At 47.9% G+C, this 24,265-nt stretch overlaps 1 protein-coding gene across 1 annotated transcript; it reads right to left on the bottom strand.

Annotated features, from left to right (window-relative positions):
• Window positions 1-737: 737 nt before the first annotated feature.
• EPN2 (epsin 2) lies at window positions 738-22,836 on the bottom strand. The gene is made up of 9 exons (XM_070955426.1): window positions 22,752-22,836; window positions 11,456-12,239; window positions 9,331-9,443; window positions 8,363-8,455; window positions 7,907-8,063; window positions 6,418-6,594; window positions 5,347-5,439; window positions 4,786-4,992; window positions 738-3,960 (listed from the first exon to the last, which is right to left on the bottom strand). The coding sequence occupies exons 2-9, from the start codon at window positions 12,048-12,050 to the stop codon at window positions 3,617-3,619; spliced, it is 1,779 nt and encodes a 592-aa protein (XP_070811527.1). The 5' UTR covers window positions 12,051-12,239; window positions 22,752-22,836; the 3' UTR covers window positions 738-3,616.
• Window positions 22,837-24,265: the final 1,429 nt, after the last annotated feature.

Below are 24,265 nucleotides of genomic sequence, written 5' to 3'. Positions count from 1 at the left end.
TTAAACCCTGCAAAACTAATTTTGCAGGGGGAGAGCAGGCAGACCCGTTATTCAAAGGATCAGAACAACCACATTCCCCGCCACCCTTTTCTGTCCTTCTCTTGGGGGCTTTGGCAGTAAGCAGCATCTAGCTGATTTTTGGTTAGCCTCCAAAAAACCCAAAATGTCTAAGCAGGGCTGGAGCTGATTGGTGCTAGGCTCTTCTGCCCTCCGGCGAAATAGGGTGCAGCTCAAACTTTGGCTGTGACATCCCAGTCCATCAAGTGCTCAGAACAGGGTTTTCTTAGGAAAACTTCACCCAGGAATCTAGATGCTGAACAAAACCAGAATCCTCACATCCAAACTGACCAACTTCCATCCAGAAGGCCAGGGGCACATCAGCCAAAGTGGCAAAGGACAGGGAGAAATCTCCCTGGGTCATTAGGGCCACCAGGGAAGAGGGGCACCATCCTTCAGAAGGATGGTGACATCCACCAATGCCTTTAAATCGTCCCCCCTACTGCCCCAAATTAGTGTCTTCCAGATATACTGGACTGCAAGGACCACAATTCTCAGCCAGCTCCCCTCTGCACGACCCTTCAGGACTGGAAGTCTATTGGGGGAACCCATCAAGGGTCATGCATGCCAATGGCACAAAGGTATTAATTTATTTATTTTTTTAAAGAACACCCATAAGCCTTTGCCGGAGGAGGGAACATCTCAGCTAGTGTTTGAAAAGTCACGACAGTCTGGGAATATATGAGCAATATGTGTTTAATTCTGACAAGACACTGAATCCTGACATGCCCCACCTTTCTACGGCTGAGTGACCATTACGCTTCTGCCATAAGGGAACATTATATGATACAATGGTACAAATGATAAAGGACAGCCGTAGAGAAAATAAAAAATTTGACACCACGTATCCAAAATAGCCCGTTCCCAATGGTTTAGAAAGTCGTTCTAAGATGTTTCCCTACAGATTCTGCTGCAGAAACCAAGTCAGGCTAGATATTTCAGCCATACTCCATACAAAACAGGTGTTAGAAAATAGCTGGAGATGAAAGAAATAGGGAGGGTGTGATCGCTTTCCTTGAATTAAGGAGATTTTTAAAAAAACTGGAAAGCCTCTTTAGGAGCATTCTGAAGTTTAGGTCACTTTAAGGAAGGCAGGATAGGAAGTGAGGAGAAGGGACAGTTAATAATGTTGTTAGTGTACGTTAATTGGAAGGAAAGCAACACCAGAAAGGTGGCATGTTTAAGCCGTTTAAAACCTTTGGCTACATAAGAAAAAAAAAATCAGACAACAACTTTCCTGCGGACTGCAGACAAAATACTTACTTAGCATCCTGTACCTGGGTTAGCTCCATAGAAGGAGCTGTTTTTCCCACTTGGACAAAATTAAATCAGTTTTTCAAAGCAGGAATTCTGCAGGGACTCTAAAGACCATGCTGGCCACACAAGGCAAGAGCAGAAGCTGCAAGAAGACCTGGGTGGAGAAGGCCACTCTAGGGTGTTCATGGCTACTCAGAGTGAAATGACCTGTTGTGAGGAATCAAACACAACTGTGCAACAAGGTAAAGGAAACAAAACGAGAAGTGGAGGCAGCTGGCAATTGGAAAGCTGTTGCTTGTCTATATTAATCGCACAATGTCTGCCTGTCACTTTGGTATCGTGGATTATCATATCTTCCTTCAAGGTCACCAGCAAAGGACCCCTCTTGCCTCTTTCAAGCCACCCAACAGCTTTTTTACCATGACCCCCAGCGGCACAGTCCGCTCACCCAAAAGAGGCTTCCTGGCATGGATGTTGCTTCTAAAGGATAAATTATTAAAAGCCACCCAACAGCTGTCCCTCTTGCACACAGCCAGTCTCCAGCATCAAGAGACCTCATCCAGCTTTTGAGAACATCTGTATGTAAGCACACACACGTGTTTATGCGTGCTTTCTTGCAGTTGCCATTTCAAAAGAAAAAGAATTTTCAAACAATTATTAACTACTTAAACCTGAGTATGTCTTAGTGGGGGGAAAAATGAGCCGAAAGAATCAAAAGTTTACTTTTCGGAGAAGATTGTAAACAGAGCCAAGTACCACCATGGAGTGCATTCTTTAGTTAGAAGAGTTTAGTTAATTAAAAGTAACATTCATACAGCAATGTTTTGTTTTTTAAGTTGCTGAAAGTATTACAAGAGAGAAGTCATTTATTTTCCATGATCTTCAACCTCTCAAAGGCTTCCAGGAGTATTTTTTTTTTTACACAAAGTGGAGAGATGTATTCATAAAAGGGGGAAACTGAAAGGCAACTGTAGTGTTTTCCTTTTTCAATGTCACCTTAGCCATATCCCTCTCAAAATTCATGTTACACGAGCTATTCCATTGTTTTTTTCCAATACAAATGTCTTTGTTCAAAAGCAGAAGGTTTGTCGATATTCCCTTTAAAATTCTCTTTATGAAAACCAAGAGCTAAAATATTTATATATAAATAAGAAACGTTAAATCAAAAAAAGAAGAGAATTGGAAAAGAAAGACAGTATCTTAATTTTTCCACTAAACCTGATGAATCTATCAAAACTATCGACTGTTAAATAAGAACATTATAAAAATTAGCAAGAGTGAAAACAGAACGCTCACCTGGCGAACTCAAATCCAAAACGGCCCTATCCTTAAAAGTGCAAAAGTATACAAGGATTACTGCATAATAACAAAAGGTCACCCCCAAATCAGTTCCCGAGTCGCCCCAGTATTACCTCGGTATTCCCCACCCTATGCTTTTTTGAAAGCCTCGCGTTGCGAGTCAAACGAAAAGAGCACGTGTAACTAATTTCCAAATGAAGTCACCATCGGAAAGCACAGAGCCAAAACCAGCCCTGAACACCAGGGCAGCATGCCAGTCATTCAGACGGAAGTCGTGGGCAGTCCGTGTTAAGTTGTAGAAATTCAACACTGCATACAAAACAGCACACTTGCGGGGTTTCACAAAAACTTTGCGGGATTTCACAGAGCTTGCTTCGGTTCTCCTCCTGTGGATGAGCTCGCCCGGCCCTCCCTGCCTGATTCTCAGCGGTGTGGGGGGGACGACAAAAGGGAGGCACAGTTTTGCTCGACATTTTAGTGTGCAAGGATATACAGAACACAAAGGCCAGATACCTCTTTTGCCAAGACTGGTAAGGACTATGGGTGAACCAAACAGTCTAGAGGAGCAGGTGGCTATGTGCAAACATGTTCACTAGCACTCTTTGAGTCTCAGGTGTGTTTTTACAAGCACGGGATCTGGCTGGCTCAGGCCGCGGCACTTTTGAGCGCAGCTGATGGTCTACAAAACAACACAGGGGGCTCTTTCAGATGGCAAAGTCTTGAAATGATTAACAAAAAGGAGGAAGGGGAGGGAGCAGAAACGGACTTTGGTGACAAACGCCAAAGCGTTTCTGCAAGGCTGCCGAGAACCCAAACAAAAAGGACCATCTGGGGCAAAAGGGCACATCTCGGCGAATGGCCGAGGGCACCAGGAGCTCCCACAGAAGGCTACAGCAGCCCGCCAGCCTAGCCACCCCCATCTCCAGCGCTCGCGGTTCAGCCCAAGCCAACCTCAGATGTCCTGCCCGCCTTTCCCAGGGAGGCTTCACGCTCCAGGCTTCCTTTAGAGGAGGAAAGGGTTAGTGGCATTGGCCGGCTGAGAGACCGAGGGGGGCATCCCCGGGTGGTGGAGAGGCTGTGCCACGGACCCCATCACACCCACACTCACTCCCGGGCCCATCCTGGTTAGAGAGGTCACGGGGCCTGCAGCTGGCAAGGGGGCCAGGGCCACGGGAGCCACAGAAGGAAGGGGCCCCGGTTCCGGCCCTGGTGCAGCATTGAAAGGCAGGCTGCCCCCGAGGATGGGGCTGGCCCGCATCTGATTGAGAGTGAGGGGTTGCGGCTGATTCACTTGGAAGGGGTTGACTGTGGCTGGAGAAGGAGAAGTCGACGACGATGACGAGGATCCTGGGAGCAGAGAAGAGGGGAGGGAAGAGTCAGTCCGACTTCCACGGTTTCCAGTCTGACAGCAAACAGCTACACAAGCACAAAGTTGCAACAAAGGCATCATTCAATGCAGGGATACCTTCAATGCAAGGCACAGAGGTAGGGGCCCTACCGATGGGTCAAGCAATGCCCATTGGCCAGGAATGAGAGCAGTGGGGTCTACAGAAGACATGGGGGGGGGGGGCAGAGGAGGGTCTGCAGCACCACAGAATTCAGATTCCAGTGCTGGTAGCTAACCAGTAGCCCAACTGAGAGACTCTTGTCTAGGCCAGGGGTCTCCAACCATGGCCACTTTATGCCTGGAAGTTGAAGTCCACCAGGCTCAACGTGGCCAAGGTTGGAGACCCCTGTTCTAGATGGAAATGAAACATGGCACCACGGTCCTCTCACTGGCTAGAGTCACCCCAACCTTTCCTCCCAGGCAATCCCCCCCCCCAAACCTCCACTGAGCAGAGACTCTAGAGCAGTGTTGAGAAACCTCAGCAACTTCTCAAAGCTGGGGAATTCTGGGAGTTGAAGTCCACACATCTTAACGTCGCTCAACTGACTCCCCAAGAACGCACCTTGTGTTTCTGGGTCCTGTTCCCTGCCATGCAAAACGTTTATTTCCCTAAAACGCAGCTACCCATAGGCTCATGGTGAAATCAGTTGCTGCACTGACTCAAATAACATTAACACAGACTGTCCACCTTCAAGGGAGCAAGATCCATTAACGTGCCCGTTTTCCCCCTTCGGCCATTCCGCTCTCAAAGAAACAAGAAGTGCAAACTCAGCGCGAAGACGTACCTGCAGCCAAGAAAGGGTTGAGGGATGGTGCTGGCTGGGGGGGCTTGGATACCAAGGAGTCCAGATTCACCAAAGCAGCATTGGAGCCCAAGAAAGACTCGGGGGTTTTCCGAGCGGCGCTCTGTTTACTGGAGGAGAAGCTGGCTGGCTGGCAGTCTGAGAAGTCAGGGCTGGTGGTCCCACTGTTCTGGGCCGACAAAGCAGAACCTGAATCGCGGGAAAGGAAAATGCGGCTCTTGAAAAAGATCTCTCTCAAAAGGACACATTCCCTATTATGCCAGGCATTTTTCCTTAAACATCAGGTGGTTGCTTTACTCATTCTTGCTTCTTCAAATCTGAAACCCGAGTCGGACTCAAACATCAAGCACTGACACGGAGAATGCCGCCCTGTTGTTATAAACGACTTCGTTTACTTAAATGTTCACAGGAGTCGTGTTCTCCCTTGTGATTTTTTTTTCTCTTAATTTGGGGAAGGCTATCAAGATCATTCAGCAGCATTTTCCTACCAGCTGTTCAAGTCCTTTTTTCAGCCCCCAACTATGGTGTCTGTTTCAAAGATACCTTGCTTGTTAGAAGATCGAAGGGTGTCGAATTCAGAAAAGTCGTCTTTAATCGTCCCGTTCAAATTGCTGAAGAGGTCGAAAGATTTGCTACCTGCAATGCAAAAGAAGAATGTTGCCACCACAGCCAGGACTCTTCCTCCATAATCCTAGAAAAATACTGTTTCCGCTAGCACCTCCCAATCAAGGGGTTAACTCTCTCTCTCTCATTAGTGGAGGACAAGATAACCGGTTTCACCCAGCTGGAAAACTCCACCCCAGAATCTTGGCCACCCTGACTGGAGAGGCTGGGATCTGGGCCTTTCCGTGTTTGGCTGAGCCACCAGCTCTTGGCCCCTGCAGGATGCCCTAATCAAGGGGTCTCCACCCTCAGCAACTTTAGCGTTTGTGGGCTTCAACTGCCAGAATAGCTGGCTGAGGAATTCTGGGAGCTGAAATCCACAAATCTTAAAGTTGCCAAGTTTGAAGAGACCTGATCTAGTGGACAGTTACACTATGCTGCTGAGTAATTCTAGGAGTTTAAATCCACAAGCCTTAAAGTTGCCGAGGTTGGAGACCCCTGCCCTAACCTACTTTGCTTCATCAGGACGCCTCTGCTGTGTCCCTTCAGCCCACCCAAGAATTCAGGAGTGAATTCCCAGCATATGAGCCTCTCAGGCTCCTGAGACAAATTAAAGTGGATTTCTTTCAAAAAACAGACCAAGCTACCAAGTAGCCTTAAGAATGGAGGAACTGATAGGATTCCTAACACAGGAATGCCCGTGTCCTAGGAAAACTCCCCAAAATGAGGAAGTCGTCTGTCCAGGGAATGTCTGGAGGATAAAACAAAAGCTTTACAATGTCCACAGCTTCTCCTTGCTGAAGGGAGACAGCGATCATCTTTCACTTTTTTAAAAAAAACATTCCCATCACTTGAGCCGGGCTGTGGTCTTTCTAATCACTGCATCTGTATGAAGATAATTCTGTCCCACTTCCAGCCACTTCTCTCTCACCCACACGCCAGATGCCTTAGACCTAGTCACCGATAAAACAGGTTCCTCCAAAAGATACAGAAAGTGGGCATCCTACTTACCAGAAGCAGAAATTGGCTTGTTTACTGGTGCTGGTCCCCAGGGGTCCACGGCTGCCTTTGTTGCCACAGACGATGGCTGGGAAGGAGCCCAAGGATCGGCACTCTTTGGGAGAGGCTGGGCAGCTGAGGAGATCGCAGGGGCTCCCCATGGATCGACAGAGGTGGCTGGTTTGGCACCTGCAGCAAAGGATGTACAAGCCCTGAAGCTTCACAGCAAAGTCAGACCTAAATCCAACAGTCGACGTGTGACTAACGAGAGGGCAACTTCAATTTTGAGGGGTTTATCTATTTAACCCTAATCCTAACTCACCAACAGGACCAGATGCGAATAGCAAACACACAATGTTTAGAATCCTAAACCAAAATTTGTGGAGCATTTTTCACAAGAGAAATCCTACATTCTGAACGTGGGATTTCAAACAGGGCAAAGCAATCTTGTTCCTTCTGCTGAAGTTAAACAATGAGACATGAAGACCCCTTCTCGGTCTTCTCAAACACTTAGCATCCACTTAGCTGGACCTACTTGCTGCCCACCCATGCATATTACCATAACTCATTCGTTCTAAACTAGATTCTAGCAGGAGTTTTTAATTATTTTTTTTAAAAAAAACTTAAAAGATTCTTTCTTGATCGGCATAGCATGATTAAGTGACAAAATCAAAATAGCAAGTCGCTGCACATCCCATCTTCTCAGCGCATTGATTTAAAAAATGAGAACCCAAATTCAGTTGGTTGGTTGTGTTTTGGCATATCTGTTTAAAGGAAGCCTGCTGAAAACACACACACACACACACACACACACAAAACTATTAAAATGTTGATTCAGATTTACAAACAGGTGCAGGCTCCCAGTCACTATGTCCAGAAGATAGGAAAGGCCGCAGAGCTTTCCACAGAAAGCAGCTAATCTCTTCCCCGCTGCCTCCATTTCCTGCAAATTTATCAACAATTCCATGCAAGAAATGCTAATTGCCCGGGGCTGCCGTAAGTGGAAGCTTCCCAAACAAGTTGCTCTTTCATGAATCGGATGACAAAAGCGGGCAGACGCAGCAATGGCAGCCCTGGAGGACAAGACCCTCTTCTGAGAAGGCGCTTATTGAATGCCATTGAAAACCCGGTCCAGCTAAGCGAGACTTAAAGGCCTCTGTTCTGTTTTGAGCCACCCTTTTCAGCGGCATCCAGATACATAAATCTGATTCCTTCACCACCCTCCGAGGGAGCCAAGGAGCTGGCAAGCTGAAACAAGGGCCTGTTATCAATGAATCGAATCAGTCAATGTTGAAAGCCAGCTGCAAGCCTGTTTCCTTGAACCTTAGGACAGGGGATGGATGGCATCTCCCTAGGTTTAAGAATAAAATGTTCCCCAAAATCCTTACCTTCCCAAAGATGCCAAACTACAAAGGAAACCTTTCAGGGACTTGCACGGGCTGCCTCACCTTGAGGGCTGGGTGGGAGAGGGCAGTGAAAGACCCCTTTGCCCGGCTCTTACCGAATGATTGCCATGGATCGGAGGTGGCAGTGCCGGCTGGAGGGCCCCCCCAAGGGTCGGCTTTCTTGACTGCAGCTGGGGGCTTCCTGGACTCTCCTTTGGGGGCAGGGGTGGCGGAAGAAGGCAGCGCATCCATGAGGTCCAGCAAAGCTGCATGCTGCTGACAAAGGTCATTTTTAGCTGGGTACAAACATTTTACAGGACCCACAAATCATCTTTTTCAAAAAGGAAAGACAGGAGCGCAACGAACAAAAACAATGCACCATTTCACTCTTTCAGGTGCCCTCAGCTGATCGCTTGGGCTTTTTATCCCAGGACGGAAGAGATGCCTTATGATAAACCCTCTTGTCTTCCACACACACATAAATACTCAAAAGTCGCAATGCTGGCTCCATTTCTCATCTGTCCCACCCACCCAGGGAGCCCTGAGAATTCTCTGCGAAGGAAACCGCCTACCTCCTTCTTTTTGGGAAATTTGACAGTATCTCTGCGACTTTCTTCCAACGCCATCTGTAACCTCAAATCGTCGCCGCGGCGCAGGCGCTCTTCCTGCAGAAAGGGGGAGGGGGGAGAAGTTTAAAACAGGGTCCCACGACGGCTCAAGGAAAGCCGCAAGTCGAGCTCGGGGACTCATCCGTGCCCTTCCCTTGGCGTGACAGGGAAGGACTTTGCTGACACTTTTTTCGTGTCGTTTTCCTGAGTTTCCTGGTCTAGACTACAGCCAACACTTCCAGCCAGATTGCAGAACAGGTAACAGCCTCGTTACCTCTTCAGCTACAACTGCACAGGAGTCTCCAAACTTGTCAACTTTTAAGACTTGTGAATTTCGACTCCCAGAAGTCCACAAGTCTTAAAGTTGACAAGTTTGGAGAGCCCTGATGTAGAAGAAGCTAAAATGCCCGTTTTCCACTCCTGCTTCACGTCGTCTGCAGAGGCGTGGCTGCCTCGGAGATTCAGAATTTTCCATACTCATCAATGTAATGTTTTAGAAGCCCGTTAAGACCTGATCGTGGACCTGCAAAGGTTTCGCTTCAGGATTTGACTGATAGCTCCAGAGTGTCCAACGGGGTGATTCTGCAGCTTTCCTTTGATCATGCGTAACTCCTAACAGCTGTCATACGCTGCCACAGATCGTCAGCTCCTTGCTTAACCATGACAGCCAAGCTGGGAGGCAGGTTTTCAGGAGCGATTTTCAGTTAATAGGGAAATTGGGGCGGCGCCGACAGGGCCCCTGCAAGGTTGCAGAACCTACCCCCTGCTAATCCGACCAACCAAAACTAGAAGGGGAAGGAGCCGAGAGCTGTAGTTCAACAGGTTCCTACCTGTGCTCTTCTCAGGCCTTTTCCTCGTTTCACCTTTCTGGGGTAGACAGCAGATCAACCCAAAGTGTACCAGGTGATGCTGTCGCTCTGGGAGAAACCAACCTGTTCTGCCACCTCTCTGCTCATGGCCAAAGCCAGCTGCAGCTGGAGTTCCTCTTCCCCGCTGGTCTGAGGCCGGGCCTGCTCCAGTTCTGAAGACACTCTCGGTGATGTAGCTGGAGGGGGAAACAGGCACAAGCTTGGCTCTCTCTGAGCAGCTCTGCTGCTGAAACCTCCTCTTCTCCACCTCAGCTGTCCTCCCAGGCTCAGCTACCCTTCCACAACCACGGTTCCTCTCATCTACCTTTTAATGGCAAGGGCCCCAGGCAGACAGACTAGAACTCAAAACAATCATCCTTTCAGTAAAAAACAGATAACCCAGAATTGTAAACTGCCAAAGAAGAGCCAGCTGAAGACTGATAAAACTGAAATCCGGCTGAGGAAAATGAAACATGAGATTTACAGCCACAGATATTTGGGGGTGGGAGGACGGGACTGCAAAGATGGTTGTCCACTCTAACTTGAACTATCCCCAAAAGGATCAGAGGATGGGCAGGCTGACGTTTCCCATTTAACCGGCTGCACATAGAGAGCGATCTGAAAGTCAGGCGGGGTGCCAAGGGGGTCTGATTAGGTAAGAACCCGGAGGCCAGACTCTTTCGAGATTGAGGCCGACGCTCTTGAAGGCAGACCCTGAACTGGCCTCACCCTAAACACAGAACTGCTGTCCCTCTAAGGCAGCAAAGGATGCAGGCATGAAGCCCCATCAGGTGGCACTAGCAAGTTGCAACAGCATGTGAGGCTCTTATGGCTGGAAATGGTGTGCTATGCTGACATGCACCCCACTGTATGCCATTATTCCCTGGAATAATGTACAGAATAATGTACAGAAATTCCCAGGGTTCACTCCCAGACATCTTCTGTAAGTAAAGCTAGAAGGGTCTCTACGTAAAGAAATATTGCCCCAAAGCTACGATCTCCCTGGTATGTTGCTTCCTCTCCTAATAAGTACAGGACAGTAACAGGAAGCTTCCCAGGCCTGCTTCGGTCCAGGAAACATTCGTTTGGGCGCAAAGTCAAACAAAGTGAAATGTTAATCCTTCCCTGGATCCAGACCAGGAAGACTTGATCATGACCATTCCATGCACACCGAGGACAGAGAGCAAAACCCTCAGAATTCAGCATGGCTGACCTGAGTAAATCTGGTTAGGACAGCTCACCTCCCTTAGTTTCCACATTCAGCTAACTGCAAGTTGCTTTTGAGGCATGCTTAAATTTTCTCAGGGATTTAAAGTCACAGCAGAATTTCAGATTAAGATGCGCTGACTTCCCCGGGGAAGCTGCCGTTAAATTTTATAAAACTGTGCCTGCAAATTGAAGCGACCTATTTCCCTCTTTCACTCCACATTTAAATCCCTGATGTCATTAGGAGGCCATTAATGACAGCTCAATCACCATCCCGGCCAACCCTGAAATTTCTTAAATTTGTGAAGCATCCCAGCGTTGCAGTAAAAGCCTCGTCTCCCAATGATCCAGCCTAAACTGTTTCCTTGTAACCCATGAAGGGATCCTTTGTTATCCTGCTACAAAGCGCCTGATCATTAACCCAGATGTTTGCGCAAGATGGCACTGAGTAGATCCAACGTTGACACCCCGAGACCTGCTCTGTGGCCACTTCCAGAAACCTTCAGATTCCCAAACTATAAGGAAGTCAAAAACCGAGGTCTGCTCTTTCACAAAATTTCCACAGGTCAACTCTGAGCAGCCCTTCAGGTCAGGTTCCCCGAGACGAGAAATGAACAACTTCCCAGAGGATATTTTAGCTGCCTGAGCCTTCTTGTAGTACAACCTTGCAGCTGTAACAGTTCAATGACACATTTCTCAGTCTTTAAAGATGCAACAAAATTCTCTTCGAGAGAACAAGACTCAAAATTATAACTAAGTGGGATGGAACACCTGCAGGAAGGGAAGGATGGGAGAACTATTTCCAATCCCACCTCAGGGCTGTCATCCTGTTCCGGAGAACCTCCAAATGAGAACGTCCTTCAAAGTGAAAGCACTGGCCAAGCAAGGGCCACACACCAGGTCCCTGTAGCTGGTTCAGAGACCCACATTTCTATTTATCCACCCACCAATTGGAAGAGGCACAGAGTGTGGAAGAACCCCAAAGCCCACGACGTGCACTTACACCCATGGTAGGAAGCTGGAGAGCCTCCAGATTTGCCGTACTCTTGCTCAGAGTAGCTGGTGGACAGGTTAGGCTGGCTGGAGCCTCTGCCAAAGGAGATCTGATTGCTCCCCACTCCGGTGGCCACCTGAGCCATGCGTTCTTTGGTCTTTAAGGCCTGGGCCCTCTCCGTCTTGAGCCGCTCGTCGTCCTTCAGCAGGGAGACCAACTGCTTGGACTTCTCGCGCACGTTGATGCCCTGGTCTTTCCCATCCCGGTCAATGTACTGGAAATCTTTCAAAGTCTGGATGGCAAAGATGTTCTCCTTGCACTGCTGGGCCACCCGCTCCGACCCGGTTTTGATCAGGTAATCCAAAAGGGTTAAAGCCTTGTAAACGTGCCTCCAGTTCTTGCCGTGGTCGTTCAGCCGTTTCCAGATCATGCTCATGATTTCGGAGAAGGCCACCACATTGTAAGTCAGGTCTGCAATTTCGGTCATTAAGGAGCTGGAGGGGCCCCAGGGGTCATTGGAAGTTGCTTCCCGGACTTTAATTTCGGCCTCCGAATAATTGTTCACAATGTTTTTCATTTGCCGCCTGATCGACGAAGTTGTCATTTTTATCTCCTGCTCCTCCGTCAAGGCAGATTCCTCCCGAAAGTCCTCAGGGATTGGCCGCCACGGCGTTTCCCTCTCCGCGAATCCCTCGGACAGGAAGACGGAGCAAGATCATCTGACTTGGAGCAGTGTCTGATAAAGTCATTTCCTCTCCTCATCAAAGGTACGAAAGGAACTGGGGAGCTTGACCTAAAAAGGAGGGGAAATCCCATTAGTAACCATGGCAATGGCTTTCTTGCCTTTTGAAAGATGGCCCAATCCAACTCCGGCATCCCATCTGTCCGTGACGTGACCTGCCTTCCTGACGTGACAGAAGGAACCGTCCATTTGCTCACAGGACCTGAGCTCGCCTCAGCGGCACCTAGCTAACTCAATCACCTCCAGACCCAGCAGCCAAGACTGCTCCTGAAAGAGACTCCAAACCCCATTTACAGCAACATCCTTGCAGCTAGGCAGCCACGTGCAAGCAGTGGCCTTTCAAGAGCTCTCGGTCAGGCATCCCAGACCCAGATAAAAACACTGTGAACAGCTCGGATTGCCAGATAAAAGGACCAGGGGGAGAACTGAACTATGGCTGCAGACAAGATGGCGCCACCGGCTTGAAGCCACTTCTGTTGAAATCATTTCCTCTCCTCCAGGTAGGGCCATCTGTTGCTCTGCGTCACACACTCTGGCTAGCTCCCCAAATCCCAGACCCCACAGGGAAGTCATCCTAGGGCCGAGAACCCTGGCATGCAGAGGTATACGCAAGGGCACCAGCTGCTGGGCCGCTGGCTGGGGCGAGGGCCTTTCTACCCTCCTCTGATCCTCTTCCGTCAAGACCGCAGGACGTCTGTCAAGTGGCCATCGGGCAAGGCAGAAAAGGTAAGATAGATCATTTGGTAAATATAGAAAGTACATGACAAATTGCTTTCATTAAAAGCAAAGCTTTACATTAGCAGGGAATTAGCCTTCTTTAAAGAGGCCCTGGCGGATTATTACTTTACTGATGAATCGCCCAGGAAAAGTGAAAACTCAGCAGAAACGGGGTCTCCACAGGGCCCTGAAGTTGCAACTGCAGCACGAATCAAAATTAAACTTTGCGCGGCTGCTGCTTGGTGAAAATCCCAGAATGCGAAGCCGTATCTGCAATTAGGCCTCCTGATACGGCTGATGCAGCCACTGTGTCACACCTCAAAAGCACTTGCCTTTTCTGGCCTTCGGAACAACGGAGCCTGGGACTCAGACGGAAGGCAGGGCTAGGAGCAGTGAAGGGAGGGCTGAGGGTGGGGTGAAGCATGTGCAGATTAGAAGCTAAATTCTTCCCAAAACCACCTTATGGCAAATGGGAGCTTGTATTTAGTTCTGTCCTTGGCCAAAGCATTTTACAATCTCAGAAGCAGCTTTAGATGCTCACAATAGTTGTGATCCCCAACGGCCATAACCCTCGTTTCTAACACCATCTAGGCTCCGTCATTAAAGGAGCAACTAAGGTAGTTTTCTTTATAGAAGTAAGTGATCCACCACTGACTTCAGAAATTCTAACTTGTGGTTTCCAAATCCTAAGCGGGTCTTGTCATGCGTAACTTTCCAAAGTCACGATAGAGCTTAGGGCTCCCCAATTTTAGAGACAAGGCCTTTCTTTTCATTAAGTAGGATGCCATACTCATAAAGGTATATACAGAGAGCCCATGTACGGAGAAGTAATAAATGATTATAGTTTTCCGCAACAACCAGATTACTACCCGTGTTTCCCCGAAAATAAGACCCCGTCTTATTATTTTTTTTGAACCCTGAAATAAACGCTTGGCCTTATTTTCGGGGAGGTCTTATTATTTTGGGGCACGTGGAGGAAACCAGAAGAAATGGCGGGGACCGGCTGCGCGTGCGTTTAAACATTTTCAAGGGGGGGGCTTATTTTAGTGCATGCGCTCAAAAGCCCGATTGGGCTTATTATCAGGGGAGGTCTTATTTTAGGGGAAACGGTACAATTCAGCATTCAAAACTCCAAAACAAAGAGCAGGAAACAGTGTTTTATCATAACTTTAATCCTGAGGGTTAACTCAAGTTACCCCAGGGGTGTCCAACCAATTTGACAACTTTAAGAGCTGCGGACTTCAACTTCAACGGCTGGCTGGGGAATTCTGGGATTTGAAGTCCACAAGTAGAGGCCAAGGTTGGACACCCCTGAGCTACTTACCCGCTTATTAGAGCATAGGGCAAAAGGAGATTCATATCTTAATACTCTGTGGGTAAGGAAAGTAAATCACAATTTATTGATACTACAGGAAAGCTCTGAGTTTGCAGGATAATAAAAGGCATTTAACTAGCCACAGGTTTTTTTTTTAAAAGCCAATTGAAAGCAACAGCCAGAACAAGTTCCTGCATTCTTCTACGGAAAATGTAAAACATGCCAGAAATGTTTCTTGTTCCAGGTCTAATCCCACTTTGCGGGTGGGGGAGAGGGGGAAGCACCGGCTGGCCCATGGCCCATCTGTTGACTTGGAATTAAACCCCTCCAGATTTCAAAGAGAAGCCAGGGGAACCCCTGCAGCTCTGGAATCCAACTATTTCCGGTGGTACAAAAGGAGCAAGAGAGGACCGCCCCCCCCCAATGTCTCCTCCAGATACAGGAAGGAAGCCTCAACTCTCCTCCCCCCCTGCCCTTCAATTCTAAATGGCCTCTTTTTCGTGACACCTCAGGGGGGGTGGAAAAGAACTGGGCTTTCCTTACCCCCATTGCTCAAATCTTTCATGAGAGACTTGAGTTGGAAGTCACAAATCACCAGACACCAATACGGCAAAGAGGCTGCGTTTAAAGGGGAAGAGGGGGGGGGGGGGGAGATCAAAAGATTTGTTTCCAGAGCTGAACAGGAAAAGAATCCTATCTTTCATTCTATCAGGGACAAACATACACGGCAGACAGTTAACAGATGCAATAAAACTGGGCATTAGGCATAAAAGTCCATATGCAAAAGAACACACCTCAGATCTTTCCTGCCTTAGTTTAAAAAAAGGAAAAGCGTATCAACAGGACAGCAAGGAGCCCTGGAAGAGTCCCAGGAATTTCCTTGCCTTCCAACTGTCTAAACATAAAGCTCCGCAGGAAAAAAAAAAAAAAAAAAAAGAATCAAGCTGAGATTCAGAACGTAAAATGTCTTTCAGGAAGGAAGAAGAGGGAACCGGTGTCATTTCTCTAAAGCACGCAAACTCGTTTTCTTCATGCCAGGGTGACAATTGTCCTGAAGTTTCCATCTCCCTGTTCATCATTCAGGGAACACGCTTAGCTGCCTAGGCAAAGAGACCGTGGTGACCGGGTCCTCTTTTAAAAGTTAACTTTAATAGGATTGTCTCACTTGAAGATAAGGCTGGTTTGTGTGTATTTTATTTCATTTCATTTTCTTCTTCTTCTGCGTTCTTCTCTAATCACTGCAGGGCTTCTAGAACTTGAAAGCTTAAGCAGAGAATTGGTGAATCTGATCCTAACGCTGAGATTGACTCTGCAACTTTACAGTTAGTTTACCAAAGAGACTAAGATGCTTTCAGCAGAATTTTTCTCTAGAAAAATTGTTCTGGAACAATTGTTCTGAAAAATTGTTCTGGAAATAATCCCTGTTCTCTATGGGAGAACAGGAATTATTGGCCAAATTTATGTAGCTCGGATTCCTGAGGAACCTCATCTGCCGTCCCATCATGGCCCAAGGAGCTCAGGCGTGCCCATCCCCCATCAGCGGACCTGCCTTCCTCCAACAGGATGATTTCGTCATGTGCCTTTCGACGTTGCGTACTTCAAGGCGCGTTACACAATTGGGTGCTTTTGAAACAAGAGCCAGAAGAGATCCTGTTGAACCATCAGCAGAAATCACTGAGAAGGGAGGAGGAGGAGAAGGAGGAGGAGGAAAACAGGAAATCTGATTCATGAGGAGCAACAAGTCAACCAAGTATTTCTGAGATTAAAACACACAAACACATTGCTATTCAAGGAATGGAGAGAGCAGAGAGCTGTAGATATGTGAAGAAGCCCTCAAACAATTCCAACCCTGAAATTATGCTAATATCTCCGCATTGCCCAATGTGGGCTTCCTCTTAACAGTACGACAAAGAGTCAATTAGATAAACACCAACATACTGTCTGGAGATTAATGGAGTGGCAATTCAACATAAGGCTGGGGAAGGTAGATTACAGGCACACACACAGAGAGAGAATAAAATCAAATTTCCACGCCGAGTTTTCTTGGGGTGCAGAATAGGACCAGTGCAGACATTACACACTGCTACGGAAACAGAGAAGAAAATCCACTTGACGGTTCTCTAGATCTTACAAAGTGTAGGGCCACTTAGCAATTCAGGCAGCCCTTTCCCATCAGGTCTGAGGCCAAGTTTATGGCAGATGGGATGTGCCACAGGAAACGATTTCCCAAATGCTAAATTACAATTTGCTCATTTTAAAATAAGGCTTGCAAAATTCACATGCATTTTAATTTTTTTTTTTTTTTTAAATGAAAACACCTTATTGGAAACACCAAGAAAAGGGTATTAACTAGGAATGGTGTCTGAAGCAGCAGCCCCAGGAGCACAAACTGCAGCCAGAGGAATGGGGGCCCAACTGGAAGAGGCCTGGATTCCTGGGGGGGAGGCCTCAATCACCTGGGACTAATCCCTGCCCCATCCTCCAGGGTCAGCGTGATGGAAAATAATAGCAGGCGGTCACAAGAGACGTTACTTCCATTCGTTTATTTGCAATGAAAAAGGCAGCCCTGCCCTCTGGATCAAGAGGAAAGAAGCCAAGCGGGCAAATGCATTTGGACCATCGGGGATGCTGCCAAGGTCATGATCCAGGATCCGAAGGCTGCTCAGGCCTGGACAGGGAAGAAGAGACCCAGTCCTGCCAAGACGGAGGGTGGGGGCTGTTTGGGAGATTCTTCACTATTGGTCCCAGAGAGGACAAGTGCTCAACCTGGGGGCTTTCCTGGACTCACAGCTCCTCTGTGAAGAACAAGTGGCAGCTGCTGGGAGTCTGTCTCAGCCAGTTTGGTACCGGGACTCTTTACACAATGACTGGACACCCTGCTGAACGAATTTAGAAAGTGGAGGTGTTAGCACGTTGAGTTTCATTCAAGCTGTGTAGCCAAAAACCTGGGCTGAGCAGAAATTTGGGAGCTGCAGGCTTCATACTGAGGCTCTAAATTAAGGATGTCCAACCTTGGCAATTTTAAGACCTGTGGACTTCAGCTCCCAGAATTCCCCAGCCAGCCATTTCCCCAGGAGTTGAAGTCCACAAATCTTAAAAGTTGCCAAGATTGGACACCCTTGCCCTAAATGCTATTGTGAACAATCTGGACAATACAAGCACAACATCTGTGTTACCAAACCTCCAGACAATCTCTTGCTCAACTGTCTTGCATTAGGACATATTAAACTCTCCGCCTTATTGAAATAAAACAGGAAGTGTTTGCAAAACATTCCAAAGTACCCGACCCAACTCTGCTTTCTGTCAAAGGGATTGTAGCTAACTGGCTTAAAAAAGGGCAACTTCGTTCAGAGCTCTCTGGAACATTATTGATTCAATGAAGGCCATAGAGTGTCCCTGTATTCAGGACACAAATGTTGCCAAGCAAGCAAGCAAACACAAACAAACAAAACCCTAAACATACACCTGGAATAGACATGTTTGACATACTTTTTTTTACTTTTATCCCCTAAAATGCATAGTTTATATACTCAATTTAATCAACTAGTTAATTTTAATACTCCACCTGCCTGCAACTGAACCAAGGAGGCATCGAGGGGATAAAAATCGTTGTATACTCAGCCGAACAGCGAAAGTTTTGTTTGCTTGTTCTCTGCTTCATTTATGCAAGAACAGTTCATTCTTTAATTGCAGATTCAGAGAGCTGACTATACCTCATAAATCACGATAGCCCAGAGAAGCTATTTACTCTTTCAGTCTCAAAAACTGACTCAATAAGAGCAAAAGGATAGCAGCCTCGTGGACCAGTGAACATCGTTAAGCAACTTTCAAAACCCAAGTATAACTTTAAAGAAGAAATTATAAGGAAGATTCAAGCAACACTGTATGCAATTTAACTCCACTTAAATCCCTCAAGTAAGCTGGGAACTACAATCTGTCAAAACGTGAAGAACACCTTCAGAAGCAAACATTTTCCACTTCTCCTTTTCTTCATCTTAAGGAATGCAACCACTAGCCATGAAGGTTGCTCCAAAAGTCGTAAAAGCCTCCCCCAAGCACGTAGGGAAGCTACAGAAACTAGAGGCCCTTTGAGCACGGGAATCCTTTCTGGCTACTAAAAACCAATTTTGAAAACAAATACTTTCCATCAACCATTTGTTTCAGCGAGGCTGGCTTAAGACAAGTGCGTTAAAACCTGAAATTCAGGAGAAGTGAGGAACCGGCCGAGAATTCTGTACTTTTCCACTAACGCTCCTTCCATCTTCCCAAGGTCTCAAGCATGCAGGGATGAACCGGGCGGGGGGGGGGGGGGGGGGCGGGGGGGCGCGCGATGGCCCAGGGCCCTGTGCAGCAGGAGGATAGCTGGAATTCTCTCTCCTTGCAAATGGCCCTGACTCCTGCAAGCAGGTCACACTCTTCACTGGGGGCTGCTTGGGGAAAGCAGAGAGCTCTGTTTTCACTGTAAACAATGCCTGCCTATTGCCCAGCTCCAACTTTGTAGTCACTTGGAGAGCAACAGGACGAAAAGATGACCTACATGGCAGGGCCTGTTTCATGCCTTGGGAAGGCTTGTGCTTAGCTCTCACCGACTCACTCTCCCAGCTAGGAAGAGAATTGGTCAAGCTTGCAAGCCAATGTTTCTGCACCTTCTTAGTCCGGCTGTCATAAGCCCTGGGCATCTCAGGTTTGGAGCATAACTTCTCAAATTGCTTTGTGGAGCAGATTCAGCAAACCAAGTTTTGCTAGCCCCTTTTGTGACCTTAATGGGCTGGGTGACCATTACTAATCTTCATCAGATCAGCTTCCAAAGAACCCAGGAAAATGGTTTCATGATGCAGCAGAAATCCTGCATCTTATGCAAACACAACAGTAGGTTTCTATGTATGTTGGCCTCTGAGTTCACCTCCTAAAAAAACACCCTCTTACTATGCTCAACAAGAGAGGAACCAAAAATAACTGTGGCAAATAAGGAAGGGTTTGCTTGACGGATTCACACCACAGCCCTGATGTCGCCCTGGGTAACCTATTTAAGTCACTGAGAGGCAGCCTTTCCATGCCTTCCAGGGAAGCTCCAAACCACCAGACTCACAAAGCGGATTGTAACAGCTTTCCCATATTGTATTTGTATCACATTTATGCTGCAACAAATTAAAAATTAAAAACAAAAGATGAATAAGTTAAACGGCAAATGAAATAACAGCAAGTTCAAATGAAATTGACATCAAGAACACAGGCTGTCTTATAGCCCTGTACAGAAGTGCCAGCTTCTCAGCCCTGTGACTAAGATCCAGACTGGATTTGATACAGTGTAAGATCTACAGTTCATAGCAAACATGGTCTTTGGCCATATTGGCTGGGAACTAAATGTAATATATAGCATGTACGTATGCCAATAAATATATATCACGTGTGTTATATATCACTCTAGAAAGCTGCAGACAAACCAAAATACTCATTATTTCAAGTCAAGACTTGAAAATTCATGTCGTGTAGTTAGACTGGTTTATTTGATCCCTGGCAAATGGCACTATTCTTCCCCATGAAACTTACTTGCAAGATGTCTGTTACCATCAGAACAAATAAAAGGAATCTGAAGACTGCTTATGTGGCAATTTACCTCCTCCAAACTCAGTGGGGCTTAATTCTGAGTAGAAAGTCTGTTAATGATATATACATATATTCCAATTATGTGGCAATGTGTTTACCTTTCTCCAACGATAAAATACAGCTAACCCGTATCGACAAAATGTCACGATGATTTTTTGTAATGTATTTTAACCTAGCGTAGAAGCTGCTATACCTGCCAGACAAAATAATCATCGCACATTTCCACTGCAACAACCCTGAAGTGTGCATTGCAGAGTCAATCCCTAAACATAATCAGCCTTTCCTACCCGCAGAAGTATTTTGACACTCTCCGTGGGGCTGTTCAGGAGCTACATAAATTTAATCTCATGCTTGGCTGACTATGCCTCACGTATCTCAGTATAATTTACTCCCAGGTAAGCTTCCATGGATTCAAGTTACAACTGAACACCTCTCAGTGACGTAGAGCCAGTTCATACATATTAAGACTCCTTACTTCTGTGCACAAAAAGGGCACACGCTCCTGTTCAATGAGGTTATCCTAAGCCTCCGTGTTAGAGTCAATCATTTGACTTTCTTTTTTTTTAAGGAAAAAAGGGAGGGAAGGAGAATCAAGGAAACTCCAATCATAACCCTATTGCACAGATTTCACAAGCTCTGTACCAGCATGCCGGCCCAACTTACAACCAGCCTTCTTCAACACAACACCTCCAGAAACGAGAGGCCAACAACTCACAAAATTCCAGCACTATCAGCGGAAATTCTTAGCTAATCTCCAAAGGCTGAGCAGGGCCAGAAGAACACAATTAATATTTGGATGGGAGACCACAAGAAGTATCAGAGCTGCAGACTAGACTAGAAAGTAAAACAAAATAAACCCCAGAACAGCAGAACCTACATATCTAAGAAGTTTGGTGTGTCTCCACGAAATCACTTGGAGTTGATTTACTATTTCATCTTTACTTTGTTCCAACACTCTTAAAAGGCACCAAGTCAAGGAAGGTTACTGTACCCAATGCATCTATAACCAAAACTGTCCTGGAAATTACCTCTTAATTGCAATCAGACACTATTTTTTAATATTGGCATAAACACATTTTCTCAATTGCGCTGCTTTACAACAGGGAACAAACCAAATTTCATCACTACAGGTCCTTATGTATTAAAATGTTAAACTCATAGTTATATGACATTCAAATATCTTCCAAACTACACAGACTTCTAATAAAGTGTTTTAAAATTCAATAATTTGGTAGAGAACCCAGAACGTTTCCCAGGGCAGAACAAACGATTCAGAAAGAAATTATGATCTGCTGATGTGCACAATGCAACAGAGAATGATAGAAAAACAGCTGGAAAATCACTGAAGAGATCTCTCCTTTCTGACAATTTTGATTCCAATTGACAAGGCAGAAGGAGAAAATTTATTTTCCTGCTACTAACTGCTCTGGGATTGCTGGAACAACCTTGGATGACACAAAAGAAAGCCACCATCACCAGACTTCACTGCCATGAATTAAAATAACCACTGCTCTCATCCTCAATGAAAATAACAAAAAAGGACAGAGAAAATTCAGGGTGTTAGGATCTGACCTGCGGTACACATCCTTTCAGAATGACTCCTTCACAAAGACGCATCCACCCAGCACAAAATACAGTCCCGGTACACACACACTCCGAGTGCAGCTCCCAAAGACTGCACAAATTCACCATTCCACCAACGTGTCTGAAGTACCGGGCCTTTCGCCGTCTGCATTTCAAATCTGATTCTGGATTTGGAGGAAAGAGAAGGCAGAGACTCTCAGGAATCTCGGTTGTGTCACCCACACCACACCTTAGGCCATTCTCCACCCTGTGTGTGTTTTTTCAGATAAAGACAAACATCTCCTAGACATGCAGAGCAGCTTCCATAACTCAACCCGACCCCCCCGGCCTTCTTCCCTTTTGCGCCCCCCATCCCCCCACCACCCCAAATTCTTTCCATTTTAGGTAATCGCACAACTTTGGTCCCTTTTTCACACTGACGCTCCATCCACTTCCAAGTGCAAGACACACCCACGAAAAACCCACAACGCTAATGGGGAACAATCTGGCCGCAGCTTTCCACCTGACCCTAATTCTGAGGAAAGGCCACAAGCTTTGGGGAGGGTTTGGCTTCGAATCAAAGGCAGAAAAGCTGCATGAAACGCCTCGATTCCTCGCTACCAAAAAAAATTAAAAAGAAATTTAAAGGAAATGTCCTCCCTCCCATCAGGATAGGTCCTCCATCTGCACCAGCCATGAATAGTTGGGGAAACAGCAAGGAAAGCAAAAAATAAAAAGGGGGGGGGTTTTACAAAATAAGGGGGGGCTCAACCCCTCCTTTAGAACCCCCCCCATGCAAAACCATTCCAAAGGTGGGGAGGGGCTGTCTTTGTTGTGCAGGGAGCATCTTTTACCCAAAGGGGGAGGGGGTGAAATGGGGAAGGGGGGGTCAGAGGGTCTAGCCAAGGCAGGGTTGACCCCACGGGCCCCTCCTTTGGCCCCCCACCCTTCAAAATAAACCCCTTTCTTCCCCTTTGCCCTCAAAGGAAGACGGAATAAGACCCCCGCACCCATAAAAGCAAGCCCCCCCAACGTGGTCCCCATGGGGTGGAACCCCCCTCCCCACCCAGAGAGACCCCCCGCCAATGGGTGGGGTGGGGTGGGGGCGCCAGCGGAAGCCCCCTTCCTTCCCTCCCTCCCTCCCTCCCCCCGCCTTCTCCCAACCCTCCGGGGCAGGCCAGGGTCGTGTGAGGGGGGTCCGTCCAAACGGGGGGGGCTGCGTCTCGGGGAGCAGAGAGGGGAGCCAGAGACCCCCCTGAGCGACCCTCCCCCGAAAGCGCCTCCGGGGCAGCCGGCGCCGCCCCCTCCCCAGGCCCCAGCGCCGCCCCGCCCGCCCGCCCGCCCTGCTCGCCGTCTCCCACCTGCTGCCGGCGGGCGTTGCTGGGCTCCGGGCTCCGGCGGCCGCCGCCGCCGCCTTCGACACCCGCCGCCCACACGCGCCATCCAACATGGCGGCCCCGCCGAGGGAGGGGGAGGGAGAGGAGGAGGAGGAGGGGGCGCGCTCCCGCCCGGCCGGCGTGCCCACGTGAGGGCGTGCGCGCAGCCGGGGAGAGAGAGAGAGAGAGAGAGAGAGAGAGAGAGAGAGAGAGAGAGAGAGACCCCCCCCGTCTTGCGCAGGCGCCCTGCCTGCCGAGGAGCCCGGGAGTCCGCGCATGCGCCTTCGCAGCCTGCTGGCATGCAGCACCGTGGAGAGCGTGCGGCGGGGTGCGGAGGGGGATTCTAACTGCTAGAAAGCAGCCGTGCGCGCGTGCATGCAGGGATGCATGGCTGCAGCGCTCCTTCCCCCACCCACCCCGCCCCGGCATGGGTTGCCATCCTTAAACGGCCCGAGAGTAAGAGAGACCGAAGCGATGGGTAGGGTTGCAAAAGCTGCCCAGGGATGCGCTGTGGCTCGATGCCTCTTTTCAACCAGGGTTTTCCGAGCTTGGAGGTTTCCACTCGCAGACGTCGCCCAGCCCGGTGGGAGAATTGCCCCACCCACAGGGTCGGCTGAAAGGAAGCCAAGAAGGTGTTGCACGGCCAAGTTAACGCATCTCTCACTCCCCACCAAGGAGCACCTCAGTCTGATGGACCAACCTTCAGGACCTGCCTGGAATTGCTGGTTTCTTTGCCTGAAAGGTCTCCCTCGGGGGCTCCTTCCTTGGTGGGTGGGATGCCAAGAGCGGGACCAGGGCTCTGCTCTTTTCCCGAGGCAAAGCCCCTCTCAAGAGCATTGCGCCCCCAAAGCCAACCCATCCCGCTGGGCTGAACAACCATCACCCGCAGGAGCCCTTGGGTGGGGAGGAAACGGCGGCTTCCCACCCAGAGGTAAATGTATTGGACGTCCGATTTTATTCACGGGTGTTAAACTTGCATCTCTGCCAAGCCAGCCGTAAGCGCACATTCACGCAGGCACAGCGATGGAGGCAGCATCGGAAATAAATATCTTCTGTCTTAGAAGGTCTGACTGGAAAACACACACACACACTCACAGCCCCCTCCCCCAGCTCTCAGAGTCATGAAAGAGATCACTAGAACAAAGGGTTGTGTCAGAACTGCAAAATCGGACCTCAGGATAGGAAATGGAGCACAGCAGAACAGATGCCCAGGTTAGAGTCAAAATAAATGTAAGGAAAGGTTCAATTGCAAACCGGAGTCTTAATTTTACATGTGCCTGTTGCCCTAATTTCAAGGAAGCCCCTTTTTTAGACCGGCTATTGGTACAATAGGACCAAACATGCAGCTAACCGGACATTTGAAAATGGAAAAGAAAAAAAAATGGTGGGTTTCTGAGGATTTTCTGTGTGTAACAGGATGAGGAGGGGAAAATCTTCAGAAGGCTTTCTGTGCTCCCAAAAGATTATGCTTTCTCCTGGGTGTTGGGTGGCTTGCTGAG

The sequence above is a fragment of the Pituophis catenifer genome, unplaced genomic scaffold (assembly GCF_029215685.1).
Source record: "Pituophis catenifer annectens isolate HBS135680 unplaced genomic scaffold, rPitCat1.0.hap2 SCAF_16, whole genome shotgun sequence".
In the NCBI taxonomy this organism is placed as follows: Eukaryota; Metazoa; Chordata; class Lepidosauria; order Squamata; family Colubridae; genus Pituophis; species Pituophis catenifer.
The sequence above is the reverse complement of the archived record's forward strand: the minus strand, read 5'-3'. Positions and strand labels throughout refer to the sequence as shown.

Coding starts and splice junctions, on each gene's coding strand:
- EPN2 (XM_070955426.1), bottom strand. CDS start 12,050: ATGACAACTTCGTCGATCAGGCGGCAAATGAAAAACATTGTGAACAAT. Junction 6,595..7,906: donor CGATCCATGGCAATCATTCG/GTAAGAGCCGGG, acceptor CCTTTGCTGCAG/GTGCCAAACCAGCCACCTCT. Junction 5,440..6,417: donor CAAGCCAATTTCTGCTTCTG/GTAAGTAGGATG, acceptor TTTGCATTGCAG/GTAGCAAATCTTTCGACCTC.